Here is a 25,029-nt window from a genome sequence, read left to right as displayed (position 1 = left end):
GCAGCATGAGCTTAGTCTGCGGTGATCATTAGCTGATCGAAGTTTTTGTTGGATGCCCAATGTATATGTAGTGCCCGTTAGCTGAACTTGGTTCCGCCGATTGCCCACTATATCTGCAGCATGCATCTTTATGTATGTCGCTGCACCGCATTTGCTGTATTCATTAGCCTACCTCGGCTACTGCACTATGTGTACTGGAGGCTACAGAATGTACCGCATTTGGGACACTTCCCACTTGACAAGAGCTTCTGCTGGGCCCGTAATGAAAACTAAGCATGTAGTGGATATGATAGTGCAATGAACATACATCAATAATCATGGTATCTCTTGTTGTGTCTCTTGCGTACTGGATCGACAGTATGCACTTCATCGGTATTTTTGCAATATATCTTGAGTAATCATTGACACATACCTCTGGGCTTGCTGGATACCCACTACATCTGAGGTACACGGTATAGCCTGAAGTTTTTGCAGTTTGATAATATAGCTAACCACACACCAGTCTAGTAGCTACAGCTATGTCGCAGGATTGAGAAATAAGCATATTCTGATTGAACTAAGTCATTATAATAAACGTGGTGATTGTGACTTTGCCACGCAGGAGATGAGTCATTCACATATGTTCGAGCGAATATTTCTAACGGGATCACCTGCCGAAAGAAAGCTGTGGTCGTTCCACACAGATGAAAGCGCAAGTACTAATATCGTGACAAAAACAAAATGCACATGTAATTTTGTTTGGTTTCTATGCTTAGTAGCCTTCATTATATGCTATAAATGTGTACAATAGCCATCGTAAATAGTGAACAATAAAAATATGTGCCTTCTCCTCGTTATGTTACAATATGTGTTTTTTTTTTATTATTCTCGCTGCTAAAGCACAGCAGGACAGCGCATCAATATCAAACACAAAGTCCACGAACTGTTTACTTCTTAGTTTTATTTTATTACTAGCGTCACTTGAACAAGTCCAAAAACCAGTCCACGAGCACGCAGCCTCAGCAAAGGGCAGTTTTGTTTAGTTAAAATTCTTAGAAGCAAAAAAAAACATAACATCGTCCTTATAGACGAAGTTTCTGGAGATGTGTTCCAAGCTTGTGTAGTTGCTTCCAGTGTTGGTTAGGTTGCTGGCAGTGGCGGCATTGGAAGGTCCTGGCTCACGTATTTCCCCAGTGTTATCCGATTTGCTTTCGCTGATCGGAGGATTGTTAATCAGCTTCGTCTTCTCAAATATCTACGGCGCTTGCTGTACTTGACGCGCAGTAGAAATTTGAGCTCGCTGAGTGAGCTCTATATCTTATAAAACAACACTTATAATAACACTCATTTCGAAACAATTCCATGTCCCGAAAAATTTGCAGTCTCGAGAAAACCTCACATCGTCTTGCGAGATTTTGAGCACACGTTTGTCGCGAAGCCACGATCAGGACCAGGCGTATGCACACTGCTGTGAAACACCCGTCGTCAAGAAGAAACCTGCTCCGGCGACGCACATTCCCTCGTTGCAAAGTGGGACTCGTTGCAAGCACCTGCCAGGCTTCTTTATTTCCCGGCAATACGGTCCTGCTAAACCTTTTATGCTCAGTTTATCACGTTTTTCCCAAAAGTAACCTGAAGTATTCCGGCCGCGCTTTTATATAATTCACACTCACGCTCAAGGAGTGTCCCGCAGAAACCTGAAACCACTGCCTTCTCTCGTTTCTCTTCCTTCTTTTAAAAGGAGAATCCCCCGTATCTTGCGAGTCCTGTTTTCATTGTATTCATGGACCTCTGTTCCCTGGCGGTTCTGACTCTGCATATCACTCCAAGCCACGTCCCACGCGCTGGCTCTAGACTGAGTGACCGTTCAGGAGGTGCGCCGCTCTACACGACTTGTACAAATGTGAGGTTGTACAGTTGAGAGCGGCGTTGTATGTAGGGCTGCGGCTGTCACTGGAAGCTGTCGTCATGTAAACGTCGTCTCATGAGCGGTTAGCATCTGTGTAGACTTGGTTCGCTCTACGTCGCGAACAAGCGACTGGTTGCGAATCGTCGATCGGTTTCTTTCTCACAGAGGCAGAGGTCTACGTGTCGACGGCTCAACGAAGCTGTGCCTGTAGTCCCTGCTCTTCTTCTGGTTGTGTTGCCTCGAGGGTTCTGGCTGTTGCTGCTGCGGCTGATGGTGTGGCTGGTACGTCCTTGACTCGGGCAGTACCATCTGCCTAGACGACGCCAACTGGCGGTGGCTAGGAGGGTGTTGCTGCTGTTGTGAAAACGGCCTCTGCTGGTGTGGCACTTGTCCGTTGCGGTATGGCTGCGGCGTCTGGGCCTGGCGTTGTGGCGTATGCGGCTGGCGGTGCTTCTGAGGCAGTGCACTGAAAACCGCTGCTGGAGGGGCTGAGGTGGCCGGGAAGGAGACCGGTCGGCGGTTTCTGCGCTGCTCCCGCTGACGATGCTGTTGGGCGGGCCACTCATCATCAGATGACGAGTCCAGCTCACGGGGCAGAAGCTCGTCTGAGCCGATACCGCTGCTTGACTTGGAGCCACCCTCGGGCCTGGTTGAAGACCTCTTGCATACTGTCCCATAGTCCTTGGGAGGCAACAGAAGCGGGCCGCGGTCGGGGTTGCTCAGTTTCTCACGTAGTTCGGCGGCCAGAGACGCGTACAGGCTCGCCATCCGGTCACTGGATGTGGCTGAGCCTACCGATGCCGCGCCGTGGACCGAAGGAGGCAGAACTGCGGCGGGCCTTCGGGGTGGCGACGTGGCGAGGCCCTCTTCTTCCTCCTCCTCGGAGACGTCGCTGCGGTCCTCGGAACCGTCTTCGGTCCTTCCGTCGGAGGGCATACGGGGAGGACCCGAATGGTGGTGGTGATGGAACGAGTGCTCGCGCAGCAATCCCTTGGCCGCCAGCCGGTGTTCAATCTCACGGAACTTGGTTTGGTTGTCGGGCCGCTCGACGAGCTGCTGCAGCTGCTGGCGCAGCATGGTGGCCGTCTCGGGAGAATCACAGCGATAGACGTGCACGTGCACGGGGCACCTGGTGACCGGGTTGTAGAGCAGCAAGATGCAGCACACCAGGTCACCATCCTGGTGCACACAAGTGACTGCGTGCTGTGGGATCAGGTGCTTCACTTGCTCCATCTTGCCTCGAACGCCACGAGCGATGTTCTGCACCATCTTGATGCCTTTACCGCTGACCTGTAGTGTACAAAAAATGAATAATGCGCACGTATAATTAACAGTGGTCGGGATACAAGCTGCGTTTTCCGTTATGACAAGTGCAATACGGCTTCAACCATGCATCGCGGAGTATAGTACGTCATCTTCGTCAGGCATTTTATTACGCAGCTCAGGGTCTACACTATTATGAAGTGGTGAAGTCACGTGAGCTTCTTCGAGCAACCCTTCACTTATGGCAAGTGAAATCAACACAAAAATAGGATTGTAGCACAAAGTTCTCTAGTCTGCTTGACATCGGTTTCGGTCGTTGGACCAGATCTCTACTTTTTTTCGTAAATGTTCAACAAAATTGTTCTAATTTCCCGTGTACCGATGAACACGCAGATATGAGTCTCATTGTAACAGCGCCCCAGAGAGGAAGGGATGTCACAGATACCGTAACAACCTGCTCGCATTATATTTTTGCTAGTATTTAATATGAAATGATTCCATTACAAAGTGCCTAGAAACTTTTTATGGCCCCTTTTAAAATCAGAAGCAAACAACGCGTACACAGCGCAGCAAAAAAAAAATAGCTCTCAAGAGCCTTGCCATACATTCAGCCTCCACTGTGGTCACCCATACACCTACCGTCGAGGAATATTTTCATGAGCTGCTTTAATTCATAACGGATGCCGTATGTTGGAATGATGTCGTGCTATCTGCGCTATTCTACGTGTTTTACGAAAGGAAAAGAAAACCAGCCCGGCTACGGGTATCACTTGGTTGAAGAACCTTTTTATACAGAAGAGCTGTTTTCCTATTTTCAGAGCCCTAAATGCATCGTATGCACACATCTCGACTTCAACGTATACGAACAGGTCATCATTCCTAATATTCGAATAAATCTATTACCCATCACTATATATTATGCACGGAAAGCAGCCTTTTCACGAATATCCTAATTGTCTGCACAAAACTTTTGAAGGGTGTCACGTCTCAGGTAATCGGCTGTGTTGTCGAAAAGTTGCAGGATTGCGAGCACACATCGAAAATGGATATTAAAGTGAAACAACAAAATTAGTTTTGACCAATCAATTATACTCGAAAAGCTCAAATACCGGCAATTTCTTTCGATAAGTTCATCAATAGATTAGAAAATAATTGTAATGAATGTCAAAGGTCCCACTTTTTCAGTTTCCTACCGTAATTTCTGTTGGAATCATGAATAACTCTTTTTTATACTATGGTCATAGTGCTCAACTAAACTTTCATAAACTTGGTATGTCAAGTCTCTCGGAAGACAAGTGATCATGCAGGGGCGGGCGGGGGGGGGGGGGGGAGGAGAGGACACTGAAATGTTTCCAGGCCACTATCTCTTGTATTGCTGTGGGAACATGGCCTGTGATCTTTTGACACACCCTGTACTTTCATTTTATCGCTGTAGAACTAGGTAGACGCAAACAGACAGTATCATAATCTATGACGTGATGGTTGCGGGAACTTCACGTTGGCGTCACCACACGCATTTTTGCTCGTTTTTTTTTTTTTTGCTTACCAAGCGTTTTCGCACCGCATGCATGGGATTCGTGGTACCTTGACAGAGAAATTTACAAATACGACAAAAAAACGTTTTTTGTGTTTAGTTCTCGTGCAAGGTATATACGACGCGGCTCACCTGTAGCGTGACCTTGGGTGGCTCGACTTCCCGTTCCCGTTCCAGCAAGAACCGCAGCACGGGTCCGATGTACTCCAGGCCTCGGAGACCACGGGACTCCTTGGCCCCCAGGAACCACACGTAGTACGACTGCTTCTTCATCTCTTTGGCGCCCTTACGGAACGCCATGGCACTACACCACGAGGTGACTGACGCGTCCTAGAAGAGTCTTAGCCCGTGAGGGGACACTGGACGTCGCAAGGAGCAAGCACAAGCCCATCAGGGCTTCATGATCGTCTCCGCTTTGACGCCTTAGTGCAACGGCACAAGTTGACAACGGCCCCTGCGTGCGAGCTCTCGTGGAAATTTCTGTTGGTCTTTCACGCCTCGACGATGGTCAGTCCGGTTCGATGCCCACAGCTCAACCTGCAATCAGAAAAGAGAGGATTCCTATTGTAGGCCAATGGGTTGATGGACCACGCAAAAAGAAACAAAAGTTGCTCAACGCCCCAAGAAGACGCTTCTAGCCCCTTTTCTCCACGCTTGCACGAACTGGTGTCAGAAATTATAGACACGTACGGCGTGGCGTCGAAAGGTCGAAAGGCTGCGACACGCTGGGAGGGGTCAATCAGTATAGACCACCCATTTCTTTCTTTCGTCTTTTGAGCCCACTTAAGCGCGCATCGTGCACTCTTTACAAAGGGGTTGACGCATCAGCATCGTGTCTGACATTTCGGCCGTGCGCGAAGATTAAAAGGCGCGAATTTGATACACTGGGGCATCGGGTGGCGTGCCTTGATTATAGAACGTGGACAAGGGAATATGTGCACGCATCGTGCCGAAATGTAGGACATGTATCCCTCCAGTCATTCGGCGGCCACACTTCATCGCACACGGGAACTCTGACACGTCTTGAAACACAACTGCCATGAAAATGCCATCTATGATGAACGTCCGCGCACGTTTACGAAAGGGGGCGGTCGTTTATCCTGCATAGCGGTTTCGAATCTACCCTCCTATATCGCGAAGTGCTGTAAAAAAGAGAGTTAGAGGTGGTGGGAAGGAAATGATGAGATGTCAACCCCGTGCGCATTTGGTTTATACACCACAATGAGGACGCCACAACTCATTCAAAATAGAAAGGAGGTAGCTATAGCTCTATAGACACTTTCAGTTGCACACCCACTCCATCAAGAATTGATGGGACATGTTGACATGAGTGAAACAGTTAGTTTAAAGCAAGACAATATGACCAGTGGCAAGGCGCAAGCACTAGCGGCACATAGGTACTTGCACCGAAGTACATATGTAGTGACTTCTAAGAAATTCTAAAAGAAAATTTAAAACATCTAAACACTGATTTGACCAATGCCGTAGTTTCGCGATGCCACTGTTGTCGAGCTTTAAATCAAATGTTCGTAAGTTTGCGTAAGCCGGTTAGGTTTCTCATTTTCGCGACATCATCACGGAGACTATTTCTTTCCTTCCCATTTCTTTACCATCGTCCGCTGCGTTTGTAGCAATCACCTGATCATCTGATCGGCGAACACATAACCCGAGTACAATTGGTCTGCGATCAGATGTGCTTCGAATATGCGAGCGTAGCTCGTACTACATAAAGCTACAAATATAGCGATTTCTTGCCGCAGCCCTGCAAACCTATGTTCTCTGGTGATTTATCGTTTTTACAATGATGTACATTCAACTGCAAAAGTTTGCGGGCTGTGCAGCGCGCGGACAGTGGCGGAAAATTGCATTGCTGTGCCGTCTACCGTGCCGCGGATGATGTCGAGGCTACCGTACGCGGCCTCGGTGATTAGCAACGGCGCGTTTAGACAACTAGAATCTTCGATTTGGCTTGCACTAGTTCAGAAAAGTGCAGGTGCAGAAAAAGCGGTGCCAAGCGGTGCAGTGAGCGTGCAGCGCCGGTCGAGCAAGTGCAGGTGCAGCCTCAACCACGCCTCGGCACTAGCCGACACTAGCGCGCGACGGCTACAGCCAAAACGAAGGCGTGAGTTGACGTGAGTGCAGGCCGGAGAACACCTTGTAGTGTAAGCCTAAAATAGCCGCCTCCGCCGCCTTGTCCGATCAATACACGGCCGTGATGGCACTTCTTGTGACTGCGATGGAATTGCTGGACTCGAGCAGCGACGACGATTCCGTCAGCGGTGCCGTTTGCAGTGACTGCGACGATGAGTACGACGATGCGTGCATCTTGGTCGCGTGCGCGTTGGTGCGCGACGATGCCAACCGTGTACCCGGGTACGAAAGCATTATCGGCAGGTACCATGAGTATGAATTCAAGCGCCTCTTCAGGCTGTCCAGGGAGACTTTTGATAGTTTCAGGGCCAAGTTCAAGACTTCAGCCTTCTACCCAAGGGCAGTGCAAGGCCGCCAACAAATCAGTGCCGAAAAAACATGCCTCATAGCGCTTGTGTACCTAGGCTCACAAATATCTATGTACGCCATAGGCGACAAATTCGATGTTACCGAGTCGTCTGTTCATGTTTGTGTGACACGGGTCGTTCACTTCTTACACGCTATTAGCGATGAGATAATTTGCTGGCCTAGTAGCGCGGAAGTGACCCGCATAAAGAACGGCTTCCTCGCCAAAAGTAAAGGCAAGGGCCCAAGAAACACCATCGGCTGTATCGATGGATCACACATCGGGATACTCACTCCAAGCGAATCTACGCAGTCTTACTTCAACCGGAAAAAGTGGCCTTCGATAATCCTGCAAGGAATCTGCGACGACAGGAACAAGTTGCTGAACGTGTTTATTGGGTTTCCAGGTTCGGTTCACGACGCCCGTGTCCTGAGGGAGAGCCCCTTCTTTGCACGCGCAATTCAGGAATGTGAAGACAATTATATACTGGGTGACAGTGCATATCCACTGATGCCATGGCTCATGACCCCATTCAAGGACAATGGAAGTTCTTTTCCTACGTGGAAAAAGAGCTTCAATAAACGACACAGTCAACAACGAGTGCTTATTGAGAACACCTTCGGCCTGCTTAAACAGCGTTTTAGGAGGCTCTACCTTGTTGATGCAAAAAGTGTGCAACAGTGCTGCTATATAGTTATGGCTGCGTGTGTGCTACACAACATGTGCAACGATGAAAGGGACTTCCTTGAGGAACTTGCAACGCTTCCCCAAGAAGAAGATGTGGGCAATGATGAAAGTGAAGGAGATTTTGATTGCAGTCTGCCAGGCTACAGTCAGTCTCTGCGAGAGTTCATTGCAAAGGAACAGTGCTAGAAGTTCATCTTTGCTTCGCGATTTATTCAGTGTGCAAATGTTTTGCGAAGTGGGGTGCCGCGTCTAGAAGCAATGTTTTTTTTTAACAAATTAGATGGAGTAGACACTGCTAGTGTTATAAAAGTTTATTGCCCATATTATAACCCGTCCTTATTTGAGAGTACGTCGATCAACCGATCGAATCGCTGCATGCGCTCATCATGCCGCTTTGCCTTTGCCTCTTCCCATTTTTTTCTTTCCTCCAGTTGTTTCACTGCTGCCTCCTCTTGCTTAGCTCTCGAAGCTTGCATTTTTTCTAATGCCTCCAAGAGCGGCGTGACTTGGGACCTACTCTGGCGCTTCCTTTTTGGCGTTGTGCTGCTCCGAACTTTGGATGCTGTGTTGCACTCGACTGGGACTGCTGCATCTTGAGGTGCTTCAGTGATGCTGGTGCTGTTGAAAGTAATTGTACAGGTGCCATGTCATTTCCAGGCTACAGCACAAATTAAGTAATTTTTACTTACTCTGGACTTGCACTAGGCAGGATTGTTTTTCCAGGCTCCAAGAGCAGCCTTGGATTTACACTATGTTCTTTTTCCAAGACTTCTGCCAGCTCTCTGTAATAGACACTATGAGAATCACTGAAGATATGAAGACACAATCGTAACTTACTCTTCATATTCACAGTTCACACGGTGGTGACCTGAAGAATTGTTGTCTTTTTTTGACTTTTTATATGCTCTGTCCAGCGACTTCCATTTGTTTTCCACTTGTGTGGCAGTCACGTTGCACAAGAACTCCGTATTGATGGCCTCAGCCAACTTCTTCCACAGAAGCCTTCTTGTGCTAAACAAAAAAGCAAAGCACAGTTAGTAGGAAAGAAGGAAGCGACGTAACGTGACCCAAGTCTTGCAGTAGCACATGAACCTTTCCTTAGTACTTCATATGTGTAGCTTTCAGGGATAATTGCTAGGGATGTTCGATTATTCGAAAATTTTGGATAATGAATCAAACAGCACTGTATTCGGTTCCTAAGTCGAATCGAATTGCACATATTCTAAGTAACAAATATTCTTTTAATAATCGGCACTGGCGGGAGAACCCCAAAACAACGAAACAGCTACAAGTCATTCTTTCAATCCCTAATGTGACCTGTACGCAGCCCAAGCTTTTGCAAGACTACCTACACTATATTGATTGTCGAATGAATGCGCTTCTGAAAGCTCCATTCTTGCTCAATTTTTACTGCACTTTAGCTGTATCGCATTTATCAGCTCCTGTCTTCGTCTTGTAATAACCAAAGGTGGGAACTACGAGTGCTTGCAGCTTCACGACTAGCAACAGATACAAGTTTTGCGTTTGCGTAAATTGTTCTTGCAGATGTAAATTTCAACGCCCATTGTTATCCGCTTTTAGTGCGCAGGCCATGTTGTGATGACGGGTTGATCTGCTCCGTTACATATTTAGTTGTATCTGCAATGTTTGGTTGTAAATTGTTTTGTTTTTGTGTCCCAATTTTATTTAAAGTGAGGTGACAAAGTCTCACGTTGATAACGCTAGTCAATGCCGTAGTTGAACCTACAATTACAAAATGTTACGAATATTCTAGTTCCTGCTGCATACGAGATTACCTTAGTTTTCGTAATTGTGGTATTTTGAGTAGATTCAAACTGACTGTAATGGCCTTTGTCGAAAGTTTGTGACTATTTGTTTCAAATAAAATGTTCTGTTCTAAGGCTGTTTTGAAAATGGTCTACTTACTATTCAAACAGTATTCAATTACTATTTGTATTCTATTTGGTGCCATTACTATTTGACTCTTACTTGATTAGGTTCCGAAATTCACTATTCACACACTTCTGATAACTGCGAACGTTCTTTTTGTGCGGGAAGCATTATGTTGGAGAAGTTGAACATTGTGTAAATCACTCTTTTGGATCATAAAGCTTCACTAAGGAGACAGCCATATTCTAACCTGTCTTTGCATTGTAAAACATGCAGCTGCGCAACCTTGTTTGCTGACACGACGGCGCAGTCTAGGTTCAAAGATAGGGTAGCACGTGTCAAGAAGCATATCTCTTTTAACAATGAGCTGCACCATCTTGAAAAGTGGCAGTGCGAGAGAAATGCGGACAGACAGTGAAGACACAAGGACTGCAGGGCGAGACTTGCTAGAGATGTGCCTCAGAATAACAACATGCAATTCCCTCTAGTGCAAATTCTCAAGGCAGCACTACACTTGCAACATGGCTTGAGCTTGGAGGTGCTGCACCTTTTCGGCAAGACAGCGGTTGTGCAATGCCCAACACAAAAGCACCGTCGCTGTTTTTGAAGATCACTTGACTTAATGAAACATTACGAATGCCTTCGTTGTGTATATATGTGCGTGACTATACATACTGTTTGTGTGTATATGTAAACGTATATGTCACAGTCAGGCGCATAGCCAAAATTTTTTTTCAGTGGGGGGGGGCAGTAAAATGTAAATTGCTGGCAGTAAAATGTAGGCAACAATAACCATCGCCATTGTGAACTTCATGCGCCCTTATCTTGTTGGTGCTTGCCTAGAGTGAAACGGAATAATAAAAAGCTGCAAATAATTTTGGACATAGGATGACATACCGAAGTGCCCTGGTTTTTCCCACCAAGTCCTTCATTTCCGAGTATTTGGCGATGAAGAACCTTGTTTTTCGGGCGCTCCAAAGCTCTTCCACATCTTCAGCCGACGCGGCTGCTGCTGGAAATGCGGCTAAAGCCCCATCGCTGTCAACGTCGCCGTCGCAGGCAGGAGAAGGCGTCGGCGGTTGTGCCGGAGGGGGGTCATTTTCACGATTCCCTGCCATGAACCGCAACGTAACGCGCTTGCCGTCTGCAAGGGCGAAAACCAAGATTAAAAATACCGACATAGCATAAGCAATGCTACGAGGCTGTTTGCTGACCGACTACGACTCCTGGCCGCTAACCACGTTTTTTGGCAATGCATGCAGCCTGACTTACCTGATGCCTCATAGACGTAACCGTTGGCGTCCGTCGTAAATGACCCGTCGGGATTGTGAAGTGCCTTAACTTCCTGAACGCCCTGAACAACTATTTGCAACGTCGTCTGCTCTGGCCTTGGGGGGACGCCCGCCATGCTGCACTACTCTGCACCTGCTTTGGAGTGCGTGCACGCCGGTACAGAACTCGTCAGGAACTAGGCTTACACCTAGACAAAACGAGGGAGCCAGTGCAGAGGGTGCGACAGAGGGCGCGCGCTGCTCCGGCAAAACGAGGACGAAGGTGCTGCACCCTTTGAACTGGTTCAGCCGGTGCAGCCAAAACGAAGAGACCAAACGCGCCGCTGCTGGATCTAATCTCGGAAGCCATCGCCGATAACCTCAACATCATGGTGCACGTCACGGTAGGTGGCGCAGCAGTGCAGTTTTCTACCACTTCGCCACGCGTTGCACATCCCGCGATGTTTTGCTGCTGATTGTACCTATTCGTTCTTTTTTTTGTAAGCAGGTGTAACTGTCACTGTGCTGCCGTGGGCCCTTGTAATAGACGTGACGGGCTCGTCAAGCTATGGGCAGACAGCTTTGATTGACCACTGCTCTGTTTGTCTGAAAAAGGGACAGAAATAAAATGTATTATTTGAACTATCAAAATTTCATCAAAATATAATGACAAAGGGACATACACCATCTTGGAAGCCATGAGCATTGACCGGTGCGGTCAATCGTGCATCAGTGCATCAGTGCATCATCAGTACAACTAAGAGAAAACTAAAAAGGTACACTCACAACAAGGATAATTTAGGACGTTAAACGAATAATTTGAGAGAATAGCACAAAATTATCTAGAGCCATAAAAATGTGTAAAACAACAATCTTCGAGTTGTAGCCTGAAGGCATCTCTTCTTTCTTCCTTCGTCTTCGTCGGTACGCATGGCTGGTAATCCTCTTCACAAGAAAATTCAGTGTGCGCAAATAACCGGCCGAGAGAATGATCCCGCTCCTTACCACATCGCGTCCCACCCGTATAGCTTGCTGCTGTTTGCACAGAATGCAATTCGCAAGTTCTACGTCCGAGCACACACCACCGTATGAAGTGATATTTACGACAAAGTTCAGCGCGCTAGGTACGATAGTCAAGGAGGTGAACCAGATTGTACTCTGGGTATCGCACGTTCTAGCAGAACTGATTTAGGATGGACAGGAATAAGCGTTATCAGTGACACTCTCCGTTCAGTGGATCACGTTCGACACTGTGCTATTAGGAAATGCACGCAGGCGTGTCCGAGTATACGCATCAACCCACGCCGTACACTACAGAATCAGCGCCGTGCCAGACGGGCTATATCGCTCCAGAGACCTCACCTGCGCCGGATCTCTAGAGCATCCGGCCACGCAAGCTGTCGCATGTGGAATCCGGCTCAACGTTATCGGGAGCGAAGGCCGACGTGTCCCCCCCCCCCTCTTTTGTCTTGTTCGATTCTTTCTCTCTCTTTCGTGGCTTGTCTAACGGTATGCCGCGGCCGTTCGGCAGGAAAAGGAGGCCTTCCGATCCAGCCTCCTACATAACTGCTTACTGTCAGGCGTGCCGACGCCGGGCATTGCGAGGTACGCTTCGTTACGCTGTCGCGCACGCCGCCGACAACGACGTCTAGCAGACGGCGCCAGTCTGCTCTTCTTCGGTGGTCATGGCCGAATGAACCCGCTGCTAACGTCCCACGGAAGAACTCGACGCGGACTGTCCTAGGAACGTCCGATATACGTACGTGTACGAAACAGCAGCCGTTTCGATAATACCATCCGCGTGCCTCGGATGCCGGGGACTTCAGATATTGGTTGCAGAATGAACTTTAATTAAAATGGATGCCGATAAATAAGTGGCACGCACAAAAAGGCACAGACGTTGTGCAGGAAACGAGCATCCATGGGGACACCATTGATAACGCCACAGATTAGTATGTCATGCATTACGCAAGTATAGACGTTTTTTTTTTGCAATTGTTTACGTAGTTTTTGTTGCGCAAGGCAGCTCACAGGTGCGCAAATAATCGCGCGAGGGTATGTTATCACACGTTTGTCTGCTTATATTCAGGGCACAAGCTGTGAGAGGTTCCCAAAATATTAATCAAGTAAGCCACCCGTACGCGCATGTAAAAAAGAAGGGTTCGCACGTTTTATTTCATCACATTGTCGCCTGCAATGCGCGGAATTCGGAAATACCGTGGTAACGAAGGCCAATCATGGGTACCAAAAAGTGCAAGACCTCCCTTAAGCGAATCAAAATGAATATTGTCCCACCCCTACATTTTGTTTCATCACATACCAGATGTACGCCCACACAGGGATATGAACGAGCCTTTAATCAAAGGCACCGGGGTGAGCATGAAAAGTTAGTCAATCTGGCTTCTTGTTGAGCAGATCGCGCTCAGCGTCACGCTATGCACTGAAATAAAGTAAGGAAGCGTGCTTGAAAAATTGCCACGGTGACCTGACGAAAATCACACTATTAGATTGTCCAGACTGTTTGAAATGTTAAAATGCATCATGCACGGTATACGAAATATTGAGTATAAGTAAAATGTATACGTAGTTTAGCGCATACACATTGTCGTACGTGTAAGTTACGTAATATAGCACGTACGTTATTGAATACGTGAGTGCTGTGTGCATGAGGCTACAAGATATACGCATCAAAACAGAGAAGGAATGATATGGAAGGAAACGTAGTGAAAGTAAGACGTCTAGGGTGAGCGGTTGGCTGCATGCATCTACAACGAGCCACTTGTAAAACTATATCGCTATATACAAGAGAAGAAGAGGGTAGTTCGTACCTCCTTCTAGCACCAACCTTCCAAAGTTTTCGTAACGCACAAGATTTTTCGTAACGCACTCTGCCAAGGCCGCCTCCTATCTGACCTCAAATCCACCTGAATGCAGGGAACAGAGCGTATCGTTCGACACATCCCCGCTTCGTTGGCTCACAGCAGGCAGACAAACAGGGGCACCTCCGTGGTGGGCGCTTCTTTGTCGTGCAATCGTAATATCGTAATCCTCTTTTCCGTCCTTGCATCGCATAGCACCCGGTGAATTAATCCGGCGCACCTGAGATTACGCAGCAATTTCTCGTGACAAGAGTCCCTGGATCGCACGCTTAGTTCACGGCCATCCACATGACTGCACCAGCCACGAGCTTTGTGTCTCCAAATGAAGAAAAAAAGCGGGTTGCGTCGCCGCAGCCTTGCTCGACTGTTGTGAACGTTCATTTCTCTTGCGGCAACAAAAAAAAAAGCACGAAAGCAAAAAAGAAGCTGAAGAAGCAAAAGAACAAAAAGAAAACGATACCAGGTCGATATGTCTGTAAGCAAGAAATCAACAAGTATGAGCGCTTGAAGAAGAAAAACGGGTCGGAAGGCCTGCCTTCCATACAAAATACTTCGAGTGGCTATGGTGTGCGAGCCACGCGTTGCCTAAGCGGGCGTGCGGCCGCTGAACAATCGTGATGTTTCTTTTATTCTTTCTTATCCTGTCCATTGATATTCACTCATTACCACTCGACGTGAAACTCCCTTTTCCTTGCGATAGTCATGCGACACTTTCTCGCCTCGGAACAAAAGTAATACCTCTGCTGTTCTTGCGGCAGCGGCTCTAGAAGATATGTCTCCTTGCGATGTATACGGTGACTTTTCTTCAATAAATTAGCCATGTTTCTTTCGCTTCTGATATCTTTTTCTTTCTTATTTCCAGGAACGTGCGTCTTTCTTTTTATATCGGGTGTTGGTTCGCGTCGCTAGGCAGTTTGTACGCGAATGAACGAGCGCAGGTTGCTTGGAGGTCGGAGGAACTGTGGGATCCCTCCTCCCGGTGCACACGTCACGCTGCAAATGTTAAAACTTACGCACGCACATAAACACACACGAACAAAAAACACAGAATTGCGCCTCGTAAATCTGCTTCTTTCGCCTCCTCAACACCCAGTCACGCTGAAAATGTTTCGTGAGTCTGCTTGCCGGGGTAAAATAATAGCCATAGCACGTCCACTTGGTCCTGGCTCACATTTTTTGTGCATCTGCAGTTGCATTACCTGATCGCTTATGATGCCTGCACGCTTCCCCAGACTTGCCTTCTTTTCTCTCTTTCTCTCTCTCTGTTTCCCATCTCTCGATTTCTCTCGCTCTCTGAATTCCCATGTTCCTAAATTTTTTTTGTTTTGTGACGTGTTTACAATCATGACGACAACTTATCTCATACTTTCACATGTATTGCATACGTTTGCATGTATTTCAACGTATCTCAGACTTTCACCTCTTGTTTTTTTATCACTCTCTGAGTTATTGGCACGAAATCGCCGTTTCCCGCGTTTTACAGCTATCCAATATTCCACTCAGGTCTGCATCCTAAGAAAACGCACTACTAAACGGTCATGTTTATTCCAGCTACGCTCACAACATGACGTGATGAACTGGCATGTGTATTCGACAGTTAATATTTCTGCCTTCCGCAAGTACCTTGTAGGATGAGAAGAGCACGTATAAGAGACGCTAAGTGCCTACACGAGATGTTTCAGCAAGTTTGAAGTTGGGTTGGTACGAATTGATCGTAAAATGCGGGTCCCAAAACTAACAAGGAAGTACTCATAGAGGGTTCCCTTCCTTAGTCTTTATATTCTTGTGGCACTTGAAGGGCTCTGCTATAGTATGCATGGCCCAAGCGCACGAAAAGCACGGCAACGGCAAAGCAGAAGCGATGGAACCAGCTAGATGCAAGCATTTCGCTCAGGAGCCATGTTGTTTGTAATGCACAGTCCCGACGTATAGTTTCGTAAAATAGCACTAGAGGTAAATACTATGCTACAGTTCATGGGAGCCAAAACGCGTGAGTGGTACACAGATTCTGTTAAGCATCGACCCGACACAGTGTTCATGAGGTTGTAGTGTTGGACTGCTGGCCCGCAGGTTAAAGGGTCCAATCCCCACAACGGTGGCCGCACTTCCGATGAAGATCAAAACGCTTGAGATCTGTGTACTTAGAATTAGGTGCACGTAAATAAATCCCAGCTTATTGATATTTTCGGAGCCCTTCACTACGGCGTCTCTCGTGATTACATGGCGGTATGGGTGCGTTCGCGCTGAGTGATAATTATAAATATCGCCTCACCATTCTTAATTCACTTTCGTGTGATTCAGTATGGCCTTCGTCTGCTTTGTCGGAAAAGCGAGGTTCAGCGGGTGTAGCAAACGTTCAGTAATCCCACTGCGCCACGTTGACCCTTCTAGCCTCACCTCTTCAAATCAGCCAACGCAGTTCGCAATGAGTGACTTTTTCATTCGTAGCTAAAAGCCGAGAATTATTATTTCTTATTTATTTGATTTACATACACAAATACACAAGGACACAGAGGAAAGACGGAGAGAGCAAGCTGGCAACAGCCACCTGGAGGGGCACAACGGCTGCTCACTCTTTCGGGAGGAGGGCAAAATCTAAGTAAACGAAGGCACGAGGGCATTGGAAACGGCAAGCACGAAGACTACTGGCGAATACGTGTGCTACCCATCACTCGTATATGGTGAGCCATCTCACCTTCGCGCGTAGTCGCCTCTACAAAATATCGCAGGAAAATCATAGATCCCCGATGCTGTCTTCACAAAGCATTCTATTTTGTTGGCTACGTGAGAATTGGAACTCGACCAATAATCTCTTCGGAGATTTTTATATAGTCTACACTTCAAATAAAACCTTGTCTTATCTTCTTGCGTGCGTGCTATATCTACACTAGAAGTTAACCTATCCCGACTGACTCACCCGTTGTGAGTGGTGCGTGCACAGTGAAATCAACTCACACGTTGTCCTTTGAAGATCCGCACGCAAGCAGGCACGAACCACAGAAAGATAAAAGGAAGAAGAGGTAGGAATATCTGGGTCGTGCTTCTGTGCCTTGGCAAGGCAGCGCCGAGTGCTTCTGCTTCCGTAGTTTGGCAATTACGTGATCGGGGACGCCGCATGCGAATGGGCCGATTACCGGTGCCGTCCGGTCTGCACTTGCGAGTGCATAATCTGGCGGAACGGGGACCGAAATGCGCGTGTCCCAATGTATGCCAGGTGACAGGAAGCGTGGGAAAGCTAACGGTGGATTTATGTATGCTTGGCGACACCACGACGTGCTGGCTGCATGCCATATTTTCCGTGGGAAAGAAAAAAATTATAGAAGCAAAAGTGGTTGGATGGCCCCACTTTCTAGCTTTAATAGTGACGCTTTCTCATTCTAACGCAACGAGCACTGGTGCGAAGTTTTGCAAGTAGCCCCTTTAGCCGATTAGTTGACCTATATATAGCCGGGGAAAGTCATTTGTCTAAAAGGAGCCGTAACTACTTGATTGGATACGCAGAATAATCGAAGGCTCCCCTGATACAGCTAATTACCTTGCATCTGAGTCTTATCCTTGCAGTGTTCATCGACAGCGAAGTATGTGTTACCTTACGACCCGGTTGCCGCTTATAAATAGCAGCAACTTTTGATGACGAAGCGGTAAGAAAGGCTGTAGGCGTCATTGTTTTCAAATGACAAGTTTTTAAAGTGAGGTTGCTGCTTTTGCTGACGTAAGCCAATTAAGGCGGCTTTTGTCCAGTTTGTCGAATCACAAAGCACACTATTTTGACCAAGGCTATTGCAGTTTTCTGGAGGAAATGGGAATTATCCGTTTATAGACTCATCATGCTATACTGCTTTCGTGTGACCATAAGCGTATTCGTTAATATAAACGTGGTTTACAAGTGAAATAAAACTAGAATAGCAGTTCTTCGAGATTAAAAAAACAAATATTATTTGTTCTAGTTCGCATGACAGAAACTAATAAATATTACACCATATCCGCACATGGAATGATTATGAGTGGGGCGAAGCGTCCATACATCCATCCGTCCATCCGTACACCTGTCCGTGCGTCCATTTATGCGTCCATCTGTCCGTGCTTCCATCCATCCACGCATCGATCTGTCCATGCATCCGTCCGTCCGTGCATCCATCTGCACCTAGGAATCCTAACGATGAGCACGAACCGCAGGGGCCTTCTGTACCCGATGCTCTTCGTCATACGTGGTCCGCCAAGAAGCACTATCTGGCAAGTGGACTGGTACGGTGGCGATCCAGTATGATGAGAAATAACAGCAGTGATGTCAAACTAAGACAACGTTTTATCCCTAAATCAACTCTCGAAAATTCTCTGGACTATATTGTTGATGTCATTATTCAGGCTAATTGGCTTTTAACTAACTATTAAGATTGTGCTTTTCTCTAGATTACAAAAAATTTCTAGAATATGTTGTTTATGTCATCATTCAGGCTAATTGACTTGTAACTAAGTATTAAAATTGTGCGCTCTGTGGGCAAGTTCATCTAAATCTTCTTAACAGTAAAAAAAATCACATTACCAGCCCATTAAGGTCATTTTTCTACATGTTCTGTGGAGTAACATTGTTTACAATGACGTTACAGAGGCCTCTATATTAGAATACCAGTTCGTTAAGATGCTCTGTAGAATGTGCGTAGGAATAAATGTTGACATAAAATTAGTGTCGGTGCCCCTCGCGTTCCCTTGTGCTCCTCTGCGACATAAATGGCGAACAGAAGAAAGCGGGGAGAGCACAAAAGATGGCGGGGACCGAGCGACTCTGTGCCCTCCCCTGCCCTGATCACACACACTAATGTGATAAAAAGTCATGGTTGCGGCCATCTTAGGGGACCCAAGGCAAAAAAGCTGTCTGTGACATAAGCTGAAAACTATGAGTAAAGTGCTCGCAGATGACACCAGTTGCCCCAGAGACAGATTTGTCTGTCAAAACACTTGCGTTGAAGACATCGATGTGTTCGTTCTGGTCAACTGCAAGTCTGTAGCACATTTTGCGTACCTGCAGCTTCTGAGGTAGTAGACCATTTTTAATTTTACCGATTTGCGCCTCGCCGTGGTGGTCTAGTGGCTAAGGTACTTGGCTGCTGACCCGCAGGTCGCGGGTTCGGATCCCAGCTGCGGCGGCTGCATATCCGATGGAGGCGGAAATGTAGGCCCATGTGCTCAGATTTGGGTGCACGTTAAAGAACCCCAGGTGGTCGAAATTTTCGGAGCCCTCCACTACAGTGCCTCTCATAAACATATGGTGGTTTTGGGACGTTAAACCCCACATATCAATCAATCAATTTTACAGATTCGCCTATCGCAATATCTTCATTAGATCTGCGTGGCGCCTCTTTTACTGGCTGACAGATGTGTTTTCCCTCTGTATTTTTGATCAGATCTCCACTTGACAAACATATTTACGTCACTTTCGGGCTCTCGTTTAAAGGGGACGACGAAAAGACTGAAAACACCAGAGTAAGTATTGTCTGCTTTCATCACGCCATTTCTAAAATAATGAACCAATACTGCCTTGCCCAAACTTCAGTCCCACTTTTGCTCTGGTGCCCTCTAAACCTCCTGGTTAGGTTATTTCACATGGAGACATTGCTCGACGAGTGTGCGCAGTGTGCGTACGCTTGACTTTTTTTTGCACTACAAGAGAAAATTGATCTTGTTTCGCAGAGCAGCAATCCCTCAAAGCACTGATATGCGCGTCCATGATTAAGTCCTACGGCATCATCATCATCATCATCATCATCATCATCATCATCATCAGTCTGACTACGTCCACTGCAGGACAAAGGCCTCTCCCATGTTCCACCAGTTAACCCAGTCCTGCGCTTGCTGCTGCCAATTTATACCCGCAAACTTCCTAATCTCATCTGCCCACCTAACCTTCTGTCTCCCCCTAACCCGCTTGCCTTCGCTGGGAATCCAGTTAGTTGCCCTTATTGACCAGCGGTTATCCTTTCTACGCGCTACATGCCCGGCCCATGTCCATTTCCTCTTTTTGGTTTCAACTCTGATATCCTTAACCCTCGTTTGTTCTCTAATCCACTCTGCTCTCTTCTTGTCTCTTAAGGTTACACCTACGACAACAGAGTTTCATCTCCCACTGTATTCGGCATACAGTAATCGCGCTTTACAGAACTGCTATCCCCTTCACTCGGCGCATCACAACACCAAGAATAATACCAACACAAATAACAACAGCGTGAAATAGCCAGAATTATTGTTATTTAGAGCCTTTTCCCTTCAAAGAGCGGGATTACTAAGTAATGCATTTAATCAGGCCGAGTAATGTGACATTTCCAGAGCCTTACAAAGATCCCTTGATCAAAGAAAAAAGACGCCAAATCTCTTGCAAATGTGTAGAATTCACACATCTACGGATAAACCCCTCGGGCTGGCATCACTGGATAACGTGCGCGCTGGTGGAGCCCCGCACAGCAACCCTTCGGAAAGCAGCTGCACCGCCGACACCATCTAGCGTAACTTCACCCCACCGACATGCCGTAAGCATGTCTATAGCACAGTGCCCTTTCAAAAACGAGACGAAAATGAAATGAGTACAGCGACGTCTAGTACATCAACCCTTAACTGCAGCTTGCACGCATCTCTATGGGATAGTGGCATCTATTATATGAGACGAGAGAAGAAAGACGCTACTGGTCACAGAGGACGATCGACGCCGCTCGAAAACTGGCAGGGCTAAAACACGTAATGCCGACCTAAGTGCATAGTGCGCAAGTGGATCGGCCACTGGTAGAAAATGCAAAACACACACACACACACACACACACACACACACACACACACACACACACACACACACACACACACACGTGTTGTGTGTGTGTGAGGCTCACGTCTGTTCGCTGTATTGAATCCCGGAAGCGGCGGCCTCATTTTCGGTGGAGGTGAAAATGCTTGAGGTGCGTGTGCTTCGATTTCGGTGCACATTAAAGAAGCCCGAGTGGTCGGTATTACCGCAGCCCTCCACTACGATGTCTCTCATAATCATATTCTGGCTAGGCGACTATAAACCACACCAATTTGTACTAAGCTTACACTTACAACACGCCTAAACAGACGCCATTTCCTTATCGAACATGCCTCTTAACCGCAGGTGTACCCATTCGCGGGATAGCTTTCATATTGGATAATTAGGAACCACTTTACCAATCTATCCCACGCAGATGGTACAAACACTGCTCGACTGGCAAGGAAGGAAGTTGCGACAAAGCTCCGCTCTATGAGCGCTGAAGCCCACGACGAAGCGAGGCAAGTAAAGAGGCCTAATAGGAACACTGAGCTCACTGGTGGGGGGGGGGGGGGGGGGGCGAAATTGGCGAGTGCCTACAGTGCGCGCGTGTTTATGCAAATGAAGTCGTTAAGCGAGGCTCCCGCTGCGGCAGCGGCTATCCCCCCCCCCCCCCGAAGTCGAATTAGTTCACTGGCGGAAGCATTATATGGGGTTAAAAAAAACAAGTCCACGTGTTGCGACTTTGGTTGAAGAAGTGATTAGCGCACGGCTTCAACTCGAGCGGCGAGCGGGTCGTCCTTGCGACGAGTGTGCTGTTGTCCAAGTCCTGATGGCGTGGTCTAGATGCAGCTTGTAAGAGACTGTGTGCACTGGACACGCTCGAATGGTGATTGTGTCCGGCTGTCCGGCCCCGTTAATGAGGAGTGTATAACATCGGCCTTGTCTGGCGACATTGGTCTCACGTTCTTTGGCACCGTTTTCTTTTTGCCACTTTTGCCTCGGTTTTACTTTTTTTCTTTTTTTTGTGTGGTTCTAACGTTGGCAGCTGAGAGACTGCGGTCGTTTCCACCCATCATTTATTTTTTCCTTTTCCTTTAATATTTCTTTCTTTCCGGAGTGCTGGCGTTCCAAATTGGTTTAATCAGTCCACGTTTTAGGGGCGAACCTTCAGAAGATTTGGGTCTGTGTTTCCACTGTGAGCGGTTCGTAACCGCCTTTGCAAACTGCCAACTACTTCGTCCTGGCAAACATCCCACTACGCCCCATCACCAATCCACCACTTCTCCGACCATAAAGCACCTTTTGCAAATAAAAACAAGAACAATTTAAGAGTTGATTTGTATAATATAGCACAGCGTTACGTCTTTCTAATGATGTAATGGGCTAACTTTCACGGGGAGCCAGCACGGTCGTCGCGCGTCAGCGAGATTCGCAGGCGTGTATGTTGGCGTTGCGCAGCTGCATTTGCAAACGGCTGCGAATAACTCAAAATAAAATTTGATTACTTTAATATCAGGACAGTCTTACGTCTTTCTAATGGTGTATTAGGTTAAAATTCTCGGGCGAGCTATGGTTCACCGATGATCTCCCTCTCTCGAGCTTCGCCTATTTATCATCATTCATTCCGTGCATACGGCGTGATTTTCATTTCCCAAATTTGCGATTCTTTTCGGGGCTACGTTCAGATCGCATGACGCATGCGTTCCTACGTTTCGCACGTTTTTCTGAGCCTTGATTGTGGCTGATAATAATTGCTATGAATGAAAGTAGTCCTAAACGAGACCAACCGATTTTTATTCGTGAATAATGGCAGAGCAACCTCAAACGAAATGCTAAGAAAAAAAAAGAAAGCGAAAAGAAGCGTGTGCAACAAACTGTAGAACTGCACGGGGTCAGTTAATTAATAATTGAAGCACTCCAAACTAAAATAGGTCAGTCAGTTGTAGTGAAGATTCTACGGTCTATGCGTCTTTTTGTGTGGCGTTTGATTTCTTGTGCTGAGAGAAAGAATCAAGGAGCCACAAATCATCTGCAGGGGCGTTCGAACAGCGCACCACTTAATGCAATGAAGCTCCGCACGTGATTAGTAGCATCTTCAGTGACATGCTTGATTTTTTACGCATGCGCACGTGTCGATGTTAAATTACATGTTTTGTTTTGGTACTTATGTGCATATCTGTCATGCACGGCTTTGTTTTCCTGTATGCTGTTTCGAAAAACAAATATTTCAGCTAAGAGACAGCGCCCTCGTTTTGTTACGTCTTTGTGCTTAGCACTCTATCAATACTGCATGGCAGCACCTTATCTTAGGCGGCCGCATGCGTGAGAGTCCATTGCCTAGAGCAGCCAGAGCTAGGACTATGCAGGTGATTCAAGCAGTAACATCACAGCTACCAGGCGTTCGAGTTATACCCGGCGACGGCAGAGCCAGAGGGCACAGCCTAAGGAGCGATGGATAAAATTGCGATGACATGGTAACAGTTCACTATGGTATATCGAATGTCTTTTCACGAGCAAAAAGCGTCTGTAGTCTAAATGTGCTCAAAGGAACGCGTGTTGCATGCAATGAGCGAAATATTTTTAATGTCTTGAAAATGAGCAGAAACCGCTGGTCATTAAGAGTAACTGAATGGATTCCCAGAGTAGGCAAACGCACAAAGGGGAGAGAGAAAGTTAGGTAGCCCAATTAGATTAAAAAGTTCGCAGGTATAACGTGGCAGCAGAAAGCATGCATAAGAGCGGATTGATTGGCCGATCATGGGAGAGGCATTCGCCCTGCAGTGGGCGTAGTCAGGCTGATGATGATGATGATGGTGATGAGGATGGTGTCGATCAAAATCATATCACTTTTTTGCGCTTCTGTCTGCTGACATCGGCGAAATTTGGCTGATTAGTGAGCGCTATACCTAACGTCCGATAACCGTGGAGATTAGAAATTGTAACTTTTTATGTTTTACGTCCTACACCCACGATCATGATCACGAGAGGCGTTGTAAATAGTAGAAGGCACCGGAAATTTCAACAACCTTGAGTTCTTCGAAGTCTTTTCACCCAAGTTTATACGTACCTTTAGCGTTATCGTGTCAAGAAAGCATCAAGCAAATCAACCAAATCTTCACGTGCATTCATGAAACGTTTTCCTCGTTTGGACCCGTAACACTATCGAAAGAACAAAAGAAGGTATACGATGACTTGTACGGCCGTCTCCTGTTATGCTTGTGCACACCTACTGCGCGACCGAGTTCACGTAGAGGTTAAGAATCATTCCAACATACGTGAAACACGCCCATGAAGGGGCCAACAGGAACATCTTGACCAAACTTGCGAAATCACTTGTAAGATCGAACCCCGGGAAGCAAAAAAAAAAAAAGCCTTTATGCGTTACCGGGAAACAACGCTTCCGGGGGTTACGCTTCGGCCACGCAATAGGGCACTCACGATGAATATCTCCGAGCTCGAAGAAAACGGCTTCTGTCGACGTGGGCGTAACACTTGGAAGTTGCTACAAAACGGAAGCTTGCGGTGCCTGTGCTGCCATCTTCCCGCATCTTACAGCACACCCTTAAGTAGAGACACATCTTGCATCCATTTATACGCGACCGCATTTCTCGTGTATTGCGTCCACTTCGGAGGTTACGGGGTTATTTGGAGCATGCGTATACAAGAGAATCGGAGGGAACACGAAGAACTCTTCGAGATTAAAGGTAAGAGGATCGTGCGAGGGCGGAAACGGGGCTACCGGATGCTGGAGAGATGAGCGTATATGGATGTATAGAGAGCTCGGCAGAAGTAGTACTCTGTCTCATCGTTTTGTCTTTACCCAGTGATTCAACAAGAAACAAGACATTGCGTGAGAGGCGGACCGGAATCTGTAGCGTTGCGAAAGATGGTACCCGCAATTTAGAGACGCGGTACCAGAAGCCCGTTGGCCTATATGCTGCGCAACCGAATACGTGCTCTACATGCATTGGGGAAAAAGAAAAGCAAGGAAGGACGCTCGTGTGATTCGGCAAACCTCAGCAAACTAACGCCTTCCGAAACCACCTCGCCATAGCGCCGGTGCCTCCTGGCAAAGGGCACCCCATTAGCCCCAACGACAGATGCAACGCGCAGTCCCACCAGCAGATGCAACCAAAGTGAGCCGACCAATGGTAACGCATTCCCATCACGTGACCAGCGCCAATTTGTCCCTTGAAATGTATAAGCGTAGTCTTGAAGATTGTCACATCATGCTCCTCCTATATTGTTCTCTTTTTTTTTCATGGTGCGCTACAGTACGCTCGCAAGCTCTGTACGTGAATTTCAACATGCTCTTCCGTATTTCCGACTGGCGAGCCACTCAGGCCGC

At 47.1% G+C, this 25,029-nt stretch overlaps 2 protein-coding genes across 4 annotated transcripts in view; both read right to left on the bottom strand.

The window, feature by feature from the left end:
* Positions 1 to 920: 920 nt before the first annotated feature.
* The window catches only part of LOC142761664 (uncharacterized), a 146,698-nt gene continuing 122,589 nt past the window's right edge, over positions 921 to 25,029 (bottom strand). For all 3 annotated transcript variants that reach the window (XM_075883854.1, XM_075883856.1, XM_075883855.1), the window contains 2 exons: positions 4,818 to 5,222; positions 921 to 3,178 (listed from right to left, as the gene is read on the bottom strand). In XM_075883854.1, the coding sequence (XP_075739969.1) occupies positions 2,048 to 3,178; positions 4,818 to 4,985 (1,299 nt within the window). In that variant the 5' untranslated portion in view covers positions 4,986 to 5,222 and the 3' untranslated portion in view covers positions 921 to 2,047. The remainder of the gene's footprint in view (positions 3,179 to 4,817; positions 5,223 to 25,029) is intronic.
* Positions 8,703 to 12,463, bottom strand: LOC142785379 (uncharacterized). The gene is made up of 2 exons (XM_075883857.1): positions 10,657 to 12,463; positions 8,703 to 8,880 (listed from the first exon to the last, which is right to left on the bottom strand). The coding sequence occupies exons 1-2, from the start codon at positions 10,938 to 10,940 to the stop codon at positions 8,703 to 8,705; spliced, it is 462 nt and encodes a 153-aa protein (XP_075739972.1). The 5' UTR covers positions 10,941 to 12,463.

The sequence above is a fragment of the Rhipicephalus microplus genome, unplaced genomic scaffold (assembly GCF_043290135.1).
Source record: "Rhipicephalus microplus isolate Deutch F79 unplaced genomic scaffold, USDA_Rmic scaffold_21, whole genome shotgun sequence".
Lineage (NCBI taxonomy): Eukaryota > Metazoa > Arthropoda > Arachnida > Ixodida > Ixodidae > Rhipicephalus > Rhipicephalus microplus.
The sequence above is the reverse complement of the archived record's forward strand: the minus strand, read 5'-3'. Positions and strand labels throughout refer to the sequence as shown.

Coding starts and splice junctions, on each gene's coding strand:
- LOC142785379 (XM_075883857.1), bottom strand. CDS start 10,940: ATGTCGGTATTTTTAATCTTGGTTTTCGCCCTTGCAGACGGCAAGCGC. Junction 8,881..10,656: donor GGAAAAACCAGGGCACTTCG/GTATGTCATCCT, acceptor TTTTTTGTTTAG/CACAAGAAGGCTTCTGTGGA.